At 34.3% G+C, this 17,059-nt stretch overlaps 1 protein-coding gene across 8 annotated transcripts in view; it reads right to left on the bottom strand.

Annotated features, from left to right (window-relative positions):
- Positions 1–393: 393 nt before the first annotated feature.
- The window catches only part of LOC127971517 (solute carrier family 4 member 11), a 75,329-nt gene continuing 58,663 nt past the window's right edge, over positions 394–17,059 (bottom strand). For 6 of the 8 annotated variants that reach the window (XM_052574569.1, XM_052574571.1, XM_052574575.1 and 3 more), the window contains exons 9-20: positions 15,962–16,046; positions 15,724–15,849; positions 14,139–14,252; positions 13,915–14,047; positions 12,472–12,545; positions 10,608–10,830; positions 9,283–9,389; positions 6,889–7,054; positions 5,581–5,754; positions 5,253–5,448; positions 3,624–3,793; positions 394–3,321 (exon numbers count right to left, since the gene is read on the bottom strand). In XM_052574569.1, coding sequence (XP_052430529.1) covers positions 3,255–3,321; positions 3,624–3,793; positions 5,253–5,448; positions 5,581–5,754; positions 6,889–7,054; positions 9,283–9,389; positions 10,608–10,830; positions 12,472–12,545; positions 13,915–14,047; positions 14,139–14,252; positions 15,724–15,849; positions 15,962–16,046 — 1,635 coding nt within the window. In that variant the 3' untranslated portion in view covers positions 394–3,254. The remainder of the gene's footprint in view (positions 3,322–3,623; positions 3,794–5,252; positions 5,449–5,580; positions 5,755–6,888; positions 7,055–9,282; positions 9,390–10,607; positions 10,831–12,471; positions 12,546–13,914; positions 14,048–14,138; positions 14,253–15,723; positions 15,850–15,961; positions 16,047–17,059) is intronic. The other 2 variants (XM_052574572.1, XM_052574573.1) reach the window with 1 other exon arrangement.

Below are 17,059 nucleotides of genomic sequence, written 5' to 3'. Positions count from 1 at the left end.
TACAATGCTTTGTTAATGAATGCTACAGCATACTGTAATATTAACTGTAGTGAACTGATAAACTGTAATAAATACCGTGGTTAATTTAATTAATTTAATTTAATTTTTACTACTGTAAACTGTAGGGTACTATAGTATAATATTCCCTATAGTTGTAGAAAATTTGGGTAAAGTAATATATTTATATTACTATAGTTGTTATATTACAGAATGACATCAACAAATTAATTCAAGTACTTTACTATAGTACGGTTCAAAAACACTACACTACTACACACATCTTCTTGCGAATGACATGAAGGGAAGTAAAAAATTTGCCGATCTGCGAGAACAATATCATCTACACGCCTGCTAGGTATTCATCTCCTGACTTCAAGACAAACCACATGGAAATGTCTTTAATCCTTTATTTAGTCAGGCTTGCACAGGTGATTGCATCCCTGCAGCGCTGCTCAAAGCTTGTGTCTTAAGAGACCTGCCTTTGATTACATGTGAACAACATCAGTCTGCGGTACACAAGTCCTCTTGACTCCTCCGAGCTCATGCTCACCACTGGTGGGCTAATATTCACGTGTTGCTAGGATACACAACTTTCAGATGAATCACAATCATTGTGGAGCATCATGTGCCATTCTTAAAATCTGCTCTATAAATATTAAAACAAAGGGAAATCTAGAAGTTTAAATGCATTTTTAATCTGCTATCAAACAATGGAAGCTTTAATGTAAATCAGTAGCAAAACTAGTTGCATTCATTTTAAATACAGTCAATGTGGTGCAACACAAACTGTTGGAAACAAATATTAAAATCACTAATTTGCAATGCTGGGTAGCGGTGCTTTAAGTGGGCCACTACGCACCACAATATTGTTTATTTATAGAAAACATAAGGTTGTGTGACAACCCAGACAAACAACAACAACAACATAATAATAATAATAATAATATAAGCGTCTGTCGAAATTCGTTTATTAACTTGACGCTGTTGTACAGAGTTTCACAAGTTGTAGCCTAAACTACGAAAGACTGAGCTATAAAACCTCCAAAAACAATACATTCCACTAATATTTTTGACAAACAACGTGAAATTTACCTTATGTGGATGAAAAGTAGGAGATAACATCAGAAACTGACGTTTGGGATAAAAAAGCACACATTTTCCGCTTCGAAATCATGACGTCAGCAATTCACGCATGCGCGCCGAAGGGGAAACAGTCGAACTGAACTCACCGGAACACTGGTACCGCCACTTCCAAATATAGCTCACGAGCGTACCGCCACCTCTCCGTGTGCCCAGAACGTGCTTTTAGCGTACAGGTACGTTCATTTGGACATCTGTGTTAAGCCTGCGCTGCCGCTTTTCAGAGTGCCCTTCACAATGCACGCTTCCTAATTCTTCCTAGTTCGGAGTATGGAGCGTGAATCATTTGAACCGGGAGTTCGTAGCGGGTTCGCGAATCATTTGAGTCAGTTTGGAGATCGCGAATCATTTGAATCAGTTCGGGAGTTCGGAGCGGCTTCGCGAATCATTTGAGTCCGTTTGGGGATCGCAAATAATTTGAATCAGTTCGGTAAGTCGGAGCGGGTTCGTGAATCATTTGAGTCAGTTCGGGAGTTCGGAGCGGGATCGCGAATCATTTGAGTCAGTTTGGAGATCGCGAATCATTTGAATCAGTTCGGGAGTTCGGAGCGGCTTCGCGAATCATTTGAGTCCGTTTGGGGATCGCAAATAATTTGAATCAATTCGGTAATTCGGAGCGGGTTCGCGAATCATTTGAATCAGTTCGGGAGTTCGTAGCGGGATCGCGAATCATTTGAATCAGTTCGGGAGTTCGTAGCGGGTTCGCGAATCATTTGAGTCAGTTCGGGAGTTCGGAGCATGAATCATTGAGTCATTTTTTTTGCACATTTTATTTATGTTCAGTAGTTCTTTCTAGCTCAAGCAAATCCACGAACTAATAAAAGGATTCATTATTAAGGTTGCCTGTTGACTGCTGTATATAAAACCCCTTCAGTATAGTTGTTGTTACCTCAGGGGATGAGAAGAGTCATCAAAAAAAAAAAAAGAAAAGAAAAGATTTTTTTTTGTGGCTATAATATAGTACCAGCACCTCTTTTGGGCCACTTAAAGCACTGCTGGGTAGTAACAGATTACATGTAAAAAAAATAAAAATAAAAAAAAAATAGGTACATGTAAATGATTCTTTTACATTTGAAATTCTCATAATCAGATTATAGTTATGTTTTATACATATGATACGATGATTACATATTTTTTATCAACTCACAAACCCTCTTGTAGTTCATACATGAACCCCAGTTTGGAAAAACCTGGCATAATGTAATGTTTAATACACTTCATGATGTTGATAACATCGAATTTAATATCTTTTAGGTCAAAAGTAATCTAAAAGTGATCAAAAAGTCGGAATATATTAACCAATATATTTTCAGCATCATTACTGCAGTCTTCAGTGTCACGTGATCTTCAGAAATCATTCTAATATACTGATTTGCTGCTCTCAAAAAAAGTAGGTCAGAATGATTATACTTATTTCTCTCTGATGCATGAAATATTTAATCAAATCTATTAAATAAATATATTCTTTATGTCAAAACAAAATCTTCTTCTCCACAATGATGCATTCATGTATTTTGAAACTGGTGCACATTTAACAGAGAATAATGGTGCATGCAGAGGTTGCATCCTCACTATTTTCATCAGTCATTGTGAATTAATATTTTATATAATAAACAGAAAAAAAATATAAAGAGAAGTATTATGTGTAAGAGTCAGTGGTTGTGTTGGTGATGATGGGCTTTTAAAGATCAGTCTACAGTAGAGGAATCTGGCATCAGAGAGTTAAAATGATAAAACCTGAACATGAGATGTGCTGAGATTTTGTTATGAAATGGGTTTGATCTGCAAATATTTCTGTGTGCAGTTTCAGATAGCGAAATAAAATAATAATAATACTGTTCACCACATATCCCAGTGCCAGATACACGCTGTGACTGAACAAAGAGACACTTAAGAATCATGGGAGGAAAAAAAATAAGAGTTTATGATTCCGCTAAATAAATAAAAAATGTCAGGCACCGTTGTATAAAGAATGAATTCATAACACATCGAATGCACATATCACAGCCATAAAACCATGTTTTCTAACAAGAATACAAATAGGAAATGCACTTTCCCCCTTGCATTTTAAAAGTGTTTATGTTTCTAAACGGTCCATTTTTTTATTTGTTCGTCTACATGTGTTGAGAATCAATGATATCCAGGTACCTTGCTTCAATGATCTTCGGCAACAAGTAGTTCCTGCAAAGAAAGTGTAATGTTATGGCATATATGCATATACATATACCCCTTTAAACTATATAAAAACTGCCAGGATACCAAATCTGCATTGTGTGACAGACGTTATGCACACAGAAACAGTAAACAGCAGACACGCTGCTTTCTTATAATCTTCAAGACATTGTAAATATACACTCTCAGATAAAAAGGTACAGTATCCTTTCAAAACTACTAAAACCATTTAGGGGTAAAAAGGGTTAAAAGATGTACTTTGACAGCATTGTATCTATTTTTCCCACTCTGATATAATAACTATGACATACCTTATTGGAATGAGCATGATCATGAGTAAAGGGAAGATCATCTTCATATAGGGCAGAGGGTACATCCCAAACGCACACAGGATGATCAACTGAACCATCTGCAGGCCTGTGAAATAATGCACCTTCCTCTGAGGCACTCTGCGGATGTAGTGCGTGGGTGGATACGACGTCTTGGGAACGCAGATTGAGATAAGAATGATCAGTGACAGATTTGTGTATTATCAACATATGTAGCTAACATAATCGTATTTACTTTCCTAATACACAAACCAAGAAGAATTTCCAGCAAAAAGCTGATGGTCTGTTTATGCTGAACACAACACATAAAACGACACTGAAGATACTTGATCTTAAACATACAGTTATGAAGAGTTGAATTTTGGGCCGGTGTTTGACTTGTGATATGTCTTGTAAGCACACATCTAGTATAAAACCTTAAAAATTTGTCACATTACTTTAAAATTGTTAATGATTTCATGATGACTTTAAACCTGTAAATCCGCATTGTTTTGGAATAGATTGGGATTATGTAACAACCTAGGATTTTTAACTTTACAACCACAGATAATCCCTCACTTCACCTTATAGTACAGTATAGTGATTTATACTGATTTTCCTTGGGGTTGTGAAGCCAGCACTATTAAATTACACAATAAATGATGTATCGTTGATAAATACTGAGTGATCTGGAGACTTGGATTGAACCCAGAAGAACATGTGCAGCTTTTAAATAAACTAAGTTACGATGAATGTTTAACTGTTTTTATTAAGTGTCTTTATTAACTTGTGCTGTGATGGATGGTGCTCTTAATATACAGTGTCACTCATCGACTACTTTATACAGTTTGTGGTTAATTTGAACAGACATCAGTGAAGAAAGATGCACTTTTCCACACACAATGGTGTAGTACAAATTGGCCTAAGAACTTTTTTTAAATGTTTTTTTTTTCTTCTTTCTTTCTTTCTTCTTTCATATTTAAATAAAAAATTGGTTTTAAACCAGGAAGAGTCCCAGTGTTGTTCCTTATGTCCAGTTCATCCCCAGACATGGATTAATAAATTAGCTGCTAAAATGAATAGCTCTTCTCTACTCTTCAAAAGTATGGGGCGGCTAAGATTTTTTAATCTCTTTGTCTCTAAAGATCACCACAGATTTGATTAAAAATACAGTATTATTGTGAAATATTATTACAATTTAAAATGTAATTTATTCCTGTGATCAAAGCTGTATTTTCAGCATCATTACTCCAGTCGTCATGTGTCACATGATCTTCAGAAATCATTATGATATGCTGCTTAAAAGACATTTCTGATTATTATCAATGATCAGAATCAGAATCAGAATCAGAAAGAGCTTTATTGCCAAGTATGTTTGCGCATACTGATGGAAACATTACACAACTGATGGAAACAGTTGTGCCGCTTCATATTTTTATGAAAAGCGTGATGCATTTCATTTTTCAGGATTCTTTGATGAACAGAAAGTTCAAAAGAACAGCTTTTATTTGAAACATTATAAATGTCTTAATGCTCACTTTTGACCAATTTAATGCCAAATAAAACTTGTATTGAAAAACTTTACAACAAAGATCCTCCACCGAATGATTACTTCTGGCTCTCGAGGCTTACTTGTTCTTTAAGCAGAAGGGCCATTCGGTCACACATCTGGTTTCCATCAATAGACGTGAGAGCGATGTACAGGAAAAGGCCGTAGAGAACGGGTTTCGGTATCCACTGCAGAGGCACCGGCAGCAAAAACAGTGACAAACCAATCAGGATGTTCGCAGCCAGCGAGGTGAGTCTCGTCTCCTTCACGCTGACTATCCTGTAGGTGCACACAAGGACGTGTTTTACAACTCCGGTTAATCACACTTGATGTGTTATTCACACTCTCATATTTAAACATCATCTGTTGGTATCATGTTCTCTAAGTGTGACGGTAGGTGCGTGCGATCACGTTTCGTAGAGGTGGCCCCCCTCCACTCGCTGTTCCACCCGCGCTAGCTGACGCACATGAAGCGTGGAGTGTGGGAAAGCTGCGTGCATCCATGGCAAACCTAGCACTGACATCAGGATGTTGATTAACCCAGAGAGCATCAGGTCCCAGTGGTACGCTGTTCCCTTTAGCAGTCTGAAACACATGCACACACACCAAAAGAGATCATAGGGCATCCCCTCAGCATCTTCTGAGACTGTGAATGACGGCTCACTGAGCTCTGAAAAAAACATCATTATAGCAAATAGAGAAGGTATGGCACAGAAGCATGGAAACAAACTTTTAATTTTAAAACTCAAATATGTGACCTTGGACCACAAAACTAGTCATAAGGGTCAGTTTTTTGAAATTGAGATTCATGCATCATCCCACAGCTGAATAAACAAGCTTCCTGTTGATGAATCTGGAATATGAGGGTGCAAAAAAATCTAAAGACTGAGAAAATCGTCTTTAAAGTTGTCCAAAGGAAGTTATTGGCAATGCATATTAATTATCAAAAAATACGTTTTGATAAATTTAGAATAGGAGGTTTACAAAATATCTTCATGGAACATGATCTTTAATTAATATCCTAATGATTTTTGGCATAAAAGAAAAATTGATCATTTTGACTCACATAGTGTATTGTTGGCTATTGCTACTAACATACCTGTGCTACTTATGACTGCTTTAGTGCTCCAGGGACACACATGCAGTGTTGGGGGTAACGCATAACAAAGTTATGTTATCAGATTACTTTTTCAAGTTATGCATAAAGTAATGCATTAATTTACTGTACAAGAAAATATCTGAGTTACCTTTTCAAATAAGTAAAAGCAGTTTCCATTTTGTTTCCCATTTATTGGCTGATTGCTCTCCTGTCCTCATGTTGAGAGAAACGGGGAGTAAGTGCAGAGGCGCTGTTTGAACATGATGTTACTGTAGATCTAGACTAAATGTCAATGTGCATTCATCTCACTTACAAAAAAACACAAAGATGCAGTATCTCTCAAAATGGATAAAAACAGTGCAACGCAAGTGCAGACTGAGAATCTGACACAAACCTGTAATAATTAAATATGTTAAAAAACACAAATATTCTTTATATGTATTAATTTCCATTTGATGGACCAATGTCTTTGCTGCTTACCTTCGTTGATCCAAATTAAACCATACTAATAAGCCAAAATGACTTTAGATATTTAAAAGTATATTCTTAAAAGTAATTTCCCCAACACTGCAAATATGACTTTTCCTGATTCACATAGTACTGATTTTCTGCATGGATACCTGTTCTCTGGGGCATTGGTGAGGGACACCACAATATTTTGGTCAATGAAGATGAGCAAGGCAAGGAGAAAGCCAAGACCGCATGCACTTAATACGTTCATCCCTGTCAGCTGGTCAAAAGCTGCTACTTTGAATAGGGCTTCATTCTGGTAGTTGAAAACTGGAACTGTGGATCAACATATTTGAAGGAATGAATGTAAAGTTCACCAAACAAATGACAGTTCTGCAAATATGTACTCACTTTGCCAAAGCCTTCAATCACATTCAAACCTGTCACCTCAAAATGGATTGCGAAAGGTTTGACGTCAATGCCAATTGATCAGGATGTCCTGCTGTGACATGTTTTGAGGTGCAAGGTTTGAATCAAAGACTGTACAATATCTAACAGATGTTACTGGCATTGCTGTGAATGGGACAAAATGCAACATGCAATATGGCAGCTCTAGTAATGGAAGTCCCACCTTTTAATAAAAAAAAAGCCAAATTGTTAGACCTTTCACGTCCCATAGAAACCTGAGACTTCCACATGCATTGGTTGGACCAGCCTAAAATATACGCTTTTTACAGAGTTGGATAGTAACAGTGCTGGATAGTAACTCATTATATGCCATCTGGATTACTTAATCAGATTCCAAATTAGGTACATTTAATTAGATTACATTGCATTTTAAAATACTTGAAATCTACGGAGAACATAACATGCAAGAAAAAATAAATAAATTGTGTGTGCGATCCCTCAATGTACTAAAACGTGCACACGATTACCATTGCCTTCCCTCGGTATGCTAAATCGTGCGCACGATTTAGCAAATCGAGGGAACGAATTAGTAAATCGTGCGCGCAATTTATAAATCGAGTGAACGAAATAGTAAATCGAGGGAACTAATTAGTAAATCGTGCGCACAATTTTAAATCGAGTTAATGAAATTGCAAATGGAGGGAACTAATTAGTAAATTGTGCATACAATTTATAAATCGAGTGAACGAAATAGTAAATCGAGGGAACTAATTAGTAGGCTAAATCGTGCGCGCAATTTATAAATCGAGTGAACGAAATAGTAAATCGAGGGAACTAATTAGTAAATCGTGCACACAATTTATAAATCGAGCAAACGAAATAGTAAATCGAGGGAACTAATTAGTAAATTGTGTGGGCAATTTATAAATCGAGCAAACGAAATAGTAAATCGAGGGAACTAATAAATATATTGTGTGCGTAATTTATAAATCGAGTGAACGAAATTGTAAATCGAGGGAACTAATTAGTAAATCGTGCATGCAATTTATAAATCGAGTGAATGAAATAGCAAATCGAGGGAACTAATTAGTAAATTGTGCGCGCAATTTATAAATCGAGCGAACGAAATAGTAAATCGAGGGAACTAATAAATATATCGTGTGCGTAATTTATAAATCGAGTGAACGAAATAGTAAATCGAGGGAACTAATTAGTAAATCGTGCACGCAATTTATAAATCGAGTGAACGAAATAGCAAATCGAGGGAACTTATTAGTAAATCGTGCATGCAATTTATAAATCGAGTGACCGAAATAGCAAATCGCGGGAACTAATTAGTAAATCGTGCGCGCAATTTATAAATCGAGTGAACGAAATAGCAAATTGGGGGAACTAATTAGTAAATTGTGCACGCAATTTGTATTTTTATTTTGAAGATGGTACAATATTGTTCTATTTAAATCAATGTGCTAAAATGAGTTAGGTCACAAGTACTGTAATCTAAAAGTTATCAAAAAGTGGTCAAATTATATTATATAATGGATTACATTACTAACTACAATATGTAAGTAATCTACGCAGCACACGATATAACAACATTTACAAGGTATTTTATGTAAAACTTACAAAATTGTGAGATTTTTAGGAAAACAGTAAACATGTTAGTCCAGTCCAAAAACAAAACTGTTATTGAGGAGTAAGCCGTTCATAGGAAAACAGATTTATAAGATTGTAAAAAATTAATGTTAATTATTTATATTAAATGTGCCGAAGTGTTAAAGAGACTAAATTTAGGGAACAATCATCAGAATTTCTTTTTACATTTCAATCTTTTCATCACACAATGTCTCTAAATACTTGGTATAAAGCACATTGTTTATATGTAATACTTTAATGCTCTTTTTTAAATTTTTCAAACTTAATTTTCATTAAATATCCTTCTAATCATTTCCCTTTGTGCAAAGTTATGCAGGTTTGGAATTACAGTATGGCAGTTAAATGATAATGTTTGGTTGAATACTGATGGGTTGCATAATAATTAAATTATCGAGGGATGAAATCTAACCCACCTAACCCAGAGTCTATTTGTGATCATTTTGATATTATCAAAAATACTACATGATCATAAAGGGTTTTTTTTCTCAATGAGGACTCACGCTGAATGTCGATGAACAGGTAGGAGCCCACGAAGGAGAAGATGACCACAGATATTGGCAATGCACAGTCTGACACCACCTCCCTGACTTTAGCATGCAGGAATGGGCTGGAAAGAACCAGGAAAGTAGAAAATGTAAACCTCGAGTAATATATGGAAGCCAATTTCCGCCAATACATAAAAAAATATTAGCAACTTTTTAACTCACAATACTGAATTACTATGCATGATTTGCATGACATAATGATATATATGAATAACATGATATAAAATCGCAATTCTGACTTTTTTCTCAGAATTAGGTAAAATTGTAATTGCAAGTTATAAAATCAGAATTGACTAATTTTGCAATTCTGATTTTATTCATTTTTTTGTCAGAGTTGCATGATTTTAAATGGGAATTGTGAGCTAGAAGTCAGAATTCCGAATTGTCAGAATGAAGTCAGAAAACACGCAATTGTGAGAATTTTGAGATATAAACTTGCAAAAGTTTATATCTTGTGATTCTGATTACTTTTCTCAGAATAATGAGATCTTGCATTTTAAATAAATAAATTAAATAAAAAAATAAAAATAAAATAATTAAATTAAATACATTTATATCACACAATTCTGACTTTATGACTCACGACTTACAAAGTCACAATTGCAAGATATAAACACAATTCTAGAAGAAATGTCAAAATTAAAAGATATAAACCAACAATTCTGAGAAACAAAAGCATTGCAAGTTTAAATCTTGCAATTCTCAAAATTGTGAGTTTACATTTCAAACTCTGAATTGCAAGTTTATATCAAACAAAATGAAGGGGGAAAAAACATAAATAAAAAATTGTGCAGTCAAACTATTAATCGTGATTTACAAATTTTTGTTTGCATGATTTATGTGCAGTATATATAGATACACACATACTGTATATATTTGGAAAATGTTTACATGCATATACAGTTATGTATTTCTATTATATTTCTAGTTTTATATATATATATATATATATATATATATATATATATATATATATATATATATATATATATATATATATATATATATATGCATCATGTGTTTGTATTTATATATAGGCCTACATAATAAATTGACAGTACACATGCACAAAACCTTTATTTTGGATATCCCCTTTCTATTTATTTTTTTATTCAGTTGTGGAAGCAGCCCTCCATAATAATATGACCATTATTTACTGTTTTATTTGCTCTCTGTGAAGCCATGTCATTCTGTATTATTTGAAACCAGTTTAGTTTAAATCAAGTATGTTAGATCAGAAGACCAAGCTTTAGCAATTGAGTTAACTAGCCTATAATGACCTTCTCTTGATGAGGAAGAGGGCATAGCCCAGCCACAGTGTTCCCAGCATCAGCAGCAGGCAGAGAATAGGGCGCTCCCTGGTGCACATAACCACTGTTGCAGGCAGTGAGCCGCCTCCATACTCTGTTCCATTCAATCCCTGATGAAGGATCACACCCAGACCTTGCAGTTCCCCTGTGCTTCCATTGACTAGTGTAAGGCCATGATAATATTTATGAAATACTGAGAGAAAAGGAACATATAGTGGACAGCAATTAAGTGAATCATAAATAAATATATATTTATAAAAATAAAAAAATAATAGTGCAACCAACAACAAAAAAAGAAAAAGAAAAAAGAAACCAATCTGTCATAATTTAGTCTCTCTGACGGTGGATTTCCAAATGTATTTGATTTTTCTGAAACATAAAAAGAGATCTTAGGCAGAATGTTCATGGTGCTCTTTTCCATTCAATGAAAGCAATAAGCAATAATAATTCCAAAATGTAAGTTACCCTATTATAGGGGTGTGCATGAATTATCATGTTTTAGCTATATGTGAGCTAACATTATGGAGTATGCCACTCACTTTGCAAAAAAAAAAAAAAAAAATGTCTTGAGAGTCTAAAAGCATTTATTATGTGATAAAGCATATCAGAATGCAGTTAAAACAAGATATGAAAGCAAAAATATCCCAGTATGGCTTTTTGTTTTTTTAAATTTACATAGTTACATAATGTCACACACACAAAATTAGTGTGTGAGTTTGATTGCAATGGGATATTAATATTATATAACAGTTCAACAAACATGAAGCTAATATTGAGTGAGTTATATTTTGCACACAATATATTATTATTTTTTTGACCATGAAAATAGCTCTAATCAAATCCGGATCAGAACATTTGTGCATCTAAGAGCAACACGGTGGTGTTTCGTTTTATAAATTATTATTATTATTATTACTATTTTTTTCATTAATCATTGATCGATGATTTATTCATAAAGTCACCCAGTTGCTACATTTCTAAATGAATCTGCCGTTTTGAACAAATCATTTGAATAAATGAATCAATTAATCATTCATTAAGATAGGGACGGTTTTAGTGTCATATTTATTTATTCATCACTGGTCTAAACCAGCCAAGGTAACAACAAAAAGCAGAATATGGTTTAATTATCCTTATTTGAAAAATCACAATAAATATATAATTTTTTTTTGCTAATTTTGATCATGTGTGACACCTACCCCACTATTTGCTGAAAACTTTTATGTTACTCTATGGATATTTTTGGAATTTAGCAGCCCCAGTTTTGATTTAACTTCACTGAATAGAGCTGGAAAAGAGCTGCTTGAACATTTACTTTAAACGACTCTTTTTGTGTTCCATGAAATGGGATAAAATTACAGGTTCGAAATGCCATGATGGGGTTTTGGGTACAGTATTGTTTACAGTATTGCTTAGGCATAGTTCACAAAAAAATAAATAAATCATCATTTACTCATCCTTATGTCGTTCTATATTTTGAGAAATGTCCCCATGTTTATTTTTCTTTGTCGAAACGGTTTGGTCACTAACATTCTGAAAAATATATTTTGTGCATCACAGAACAAAGGATGTTGATTTGAAGTAAGTAAATAATTCATTTTTGGGTGAACTATCCCTTTAAAACACACCAAACGGAAATATCATCAACAATATTCTAACATCAAAATGCATCAAGAAGACATTTACATTTTCTCCCCATTTCTTTCTCACTCACGTCCCTGTTGTTAAATCATCATTAATGATTTATTTCTGAGATATCACAAGCCTGCTCTAGTTTGAGTATTAGTTTCAGCAATGCCTGTGGTCCTTATACATATCAGAGCTCTGAACTTACTCTTTATGGTGCCTTTCAAAGCGTCGCCCACAAAGGCAATGGAGATGAACAAAGCTATCACTTCTTCTGTGGAGCTGAGAGGACACATAGCACACAGTGAACAACTGATCTTCCCTTTTATCAAAGCAACAGAGCACAAACCAAGACATAACAACAAAAAGGCACAGAGATTACCACACACACGACGGGACAGCACAGATTTGTGATGGATGTTTATGCTACAGAGAGGTCATATCAGAATGTGGTGTCTGCCTGAGGGGATTTCATACATCAATAAAAGACAACTGGATTGTTGCACTTTCTCAAGCAGATGAGTGAGGTGCATGTTTGTGTAAAACTTTCTGTTTTTTTTTTGGCTGTTAGCAAGTTTTTTCGATGCTTTAAGAAGGCTTTAGCTTTGTGTGTTCTAGCTAGTTGCATACTGACCGAAAACATTGAAAATTACCCCCAAGTCTTTATAATATTCTGATCTCAAGATATGCCTTCTGTGCTTGTATTTATGAGACTTTCTCTATCCGCCTGGCCAAAATCGTAGATCCAATTGCTTAGAAAACTAACATAATAGCATACTTCTCAACAATTCACATACAGTGCAAATGGTGCAGAACAAGTTTTGGGGTTAGTGATATTAACAATTTAACATTGATATGCACATTAGGCATGTGATCATATATTTATAGCACTTCAGCTGTTTCAAGACACATTCTGTTGTATTTACGGAACCAGTTTAGATAATAATAACAATGATAATAAAAAATAATAATAATCATTCAAAATATAATTTTATTTTATTAAATTATAAAATTTTAATAATGGTATTAAATGGTAAATAATGAAAATAATAATGGCAATATATATATATATATATATATATATATATATATATATATATATATATATATATTTAATTTTTAATTTTTTTACACGAGTAAAATTACAATAACCTCAACTGTTAAACCTCAGAGTTTGGGAACACAAAGAAACTATAGAGCTTTTTTGACAACAAATTAATAATCACATCACAATTTGTAAATATATCATATGTCATATCTTGTGTTTTTAAATGCAATCCAGACTTTGTGTGGAGAAGCATCTAATGTAATCCTGCACAAAAAACAAGCTAACAAACCCACAGTTCTGCGCTTCTCATTGTGATGCATGCAGCGCGGCAGACTATATTCTTAAATAATTCAATCGCAGCCTTTGTGATTCAGTTAATGCATATTATATTTAATTTACATATTGCAGTTTGTTTAGTAATTGTTCAAGGTCGTTTTGTGATTTCAGTCTTCAAACAGTCCCTCACCTCTTACCACCAAACTATTTTTCTTTTCTATTTATCTAATTCATGTTGGTCATACTGTACTTCTCTGGTCACAAAATATAAAAGTTCATATAAAATCACATTCCTGGCAGATAAACAGATTGTACTACTCCACTGACCGTTTAAAGAGCTTCATAAACAGGCTGACATTGAAGATGCCTCCCAGTATGAGGAACAGACTGTTCCAAAGACCGATGCAGGCGTAGAAAGCAGGAAAATCAAGGTCGTAGTCATCACAGATGCCTCTGATCACTGCAGTATGCAAACAAAAGAGAGAAAACAACTGTAAAGGCCTCTGAGAGAGACGGTCAGCTCAACGGTCTTTATAAGAGAGATACAGCACCGCTGATGAAGATGGCCAGAGGTGCAGTGGTCAGAGGAATGACCAGCGGAGAACCAGCAAATAGAGAGTAAATCACTCCTCCAATGCACTGACCAACGATAGTCTTCTGGACATCTGCAAAGAAAAGGTTATGAATTATTGAGTTTTCATTTTTGGGTAAACTATCTCTTAAAACAAAAGTTCTGAAAGGATGTTATCAAAGCAATGTCATAGACGATTTGGTTTCTCAAAGGACCTTTCAGAGATCAATTCCCTGAGAAACCTTATTTTTCTGAGAACACAGACATAGAAGAAGCAGAAACAAACAGGTGGAAATGTAAAATAGTGTGATAATCTAACAAAACTGCCTAACGTTACCAAATGAAATGTCGACAAAGCTTAGGAGGATCCACTCCATCTATACTTTGATCATCAATCTAAATCCCATCCTGATGTAGTCTTACAAAAAACACGATTTTCTCAACATTTTTTTTTTATTTGAAGTTATGTATGAAACTTACCCACAATCAAATATTGACCTTAAAAAAAAAAGCATGAAACTAGATTTGTTTTGTAAGCAGAGGCTCTAGTACTTTGCTTTGACACACTGCATGTTCAGATATTCATAGAGTAAAACATTCTGGGGACCATGAAACTTTTGCAAATGATCAGAAATGCTGACGGTGGATGGCAACTTAAAAATAAAAAAAATAAGGCAGGGAAAGAGCTAGAAATCTGAAGATGTTGCTACTATAAAGAACCTTTTGTGCGATGGAAAGTTGAAATGGATGTGAAAGGTTATTGAACTATTGATGCCAATGAAGAAACTTTATTTTTGAGAGTGTAAAAACTTTACAGTTCACAAAATTTCTTTATAGCAGAAAAGGTTTTTGGATTGTTCAACTGTCAGGGTGTCTTCAGTCACTTTTGACAGAAATAAATCGAATTGAGATCACACTTGTTGACACGTGGCTATGTGAGCACACAAAAAAATCAAGGACATGATGTGGATGTGGAAGTTAAAGGATTAAAGCGTCGAAAATGTGAAAAATAACACTTTGTACTGTAGCAAAAAATAAAAAATAAAATGACAGCAGAAAAATAAATCGTAAAAAGCTACCTTAAAAATCCCCTCAGAATTTTAAATAACAACCAAAAATATTATTGAACAAAAATATGCATTACATTTATATTGATTTTCCTGAGTTACATTTCAAGGCTTCGGTCACTTCGGACTTCAAAAGCTACAAAGTGTAAACCCAAAAATGAATAGGCACAGAGAGTTAAGAAATGTTCACAAAAACAGAAACCCAAAGAGGAACCCAAAATTGTAATTCTAAGGTATCAAAAAAAATAAAATAATAATAAATAAACCTTTTAGAATCTTTATTTAAGGACTGTTCTCTGAAATGTTCTTTGGAAAATTTTTCATCACTGTGAAAACCACCTTTTGCTATCTTTATTTTTAAAATCGTACCAAGAAAAATGTAACAATGAAAAAGAAAAAATGGTTCTTTTGAGAACCGTTCACTAAAAGGAACCCAAAATGGTGTTTCTGGTCCAAGGTGGTCCATCAGCTAATGACTATAAATTATGAAGCACAGACCTATCTCTCCTCGCGTGCTCTCGTCATTCAGAGAACCGAACGCAATGGCCGGCAGCAGGATGGCGATGTAGAGGAAGATGGCTGTTGTGGTGTACTTCAACAAAGATCTGTTAGAGTCCAGAATACCTGGAGAGAGAACCACACAGCGACAAACACCTCAGCTCCAGCAACAGAGAGATTTCTGTCATTTTTAGTAAAAGTGAAGTCAACCAGAGCCTTGAGGGAAACAGAGACTCGCCATCTGTGAAGTCCGACAGGTACAAGGGAAGCCTGCGGCACAGGTCCTCATAAATGCCACGACCTGCTCGGAGGAAATCTTTTACCTGCGTACAAAAGGAGATTTAGTATGCTTAAAATCTTAAGTGCATAAGTAAATCTTAACAAAAAAAGTGCTGTTGTAAAATATCACAAGATGGGAAACTGTAATTTATCTGTGATCCAGATGCCACATCAAAACAGCTGCGCCTGAAATGTTATAACTCTTATTATGCAGTACAAAAAGAAATATAATGGAAAATCTGTTCTTGAATCTCTGAAATTATTATACCAGTGACAGAATACAACCTACACTTACTACAAAGAGATTTAGCAATTTTTAAAGAAAACAACCAATGTTCAGTAAAAGGAGATGCTTATTTATTTTTGAAAAAGAATCTTATGCTAATCAAGGCCTTATTTATTTAATCACATATATATTAAACAGAAATTGTTTGAAATATTATTATCATTTAAAATAAATGTTCTATTTGAATATATTGTAAACTTATCAAAGCTGCATTTTCAGCTTTATTACGGCAGTGTTCAAATCATTTCATGATGTTTCATGATTTTAACTGTTGGGTAAATTTTTGTTGGTCAAAATTTCTGAGGTTAAAGAGAGAGAAAAAAGTTGCAGTTTTAAAATAATACTAAAAAAAAATAATAATAATAAAATTCAGTTCAGTAGGCATGCTATGACATGTCCCTACCAATATCCATCGACTACTAAATAGTCCCTAGCAATAATTTTGAGCACATGACTTTCTGCAAATGGCAATAGGAGCACTGGGAGGAGCCAGAGGAGCTTGATTTTTTCACAGATTATCTGTCTCATATTCTACTGTCAGGACATAATGACAGGTTTAATAAATATGTAAAAAATAATTTTTTACAAAAGTTCCCCTACAGCACCTTTAAACTTTGAGAAAGAAACCTGATGTATGTCGGTATATTCTGTTCGCGCATTTGGTCTTAAAGAGACAGCAGCCTATAAATACCTGCTGCTGTCTGTGTCATTAATGCCAATCAAACAACAAAACACAGCTTTAACAAAGTGTAATCAGTATTTAATTTATAC

Source organism: Carassius gibelio, chromosome B14 (genome assembly GCF_023724105.1).
Source record: "Carassius gibelio isolate Cgi1373 ecotype wild population from Czech Republic chromosome B14, carGib1.2-hapl.c, whole genome shotgun sequence".
Classification (NCBI taxonomy): domain Eukaryota; kingdom Metazoa; phylum Chordata; class Actinopteri; order Cypriniformes; family Cyprinidae; genus Carassius; species Carassius gibelio.
Note: the sequence above shows the minus strand (reverse complement) of the source record. Positions and strands in the feature narration are given on the sequence as shown.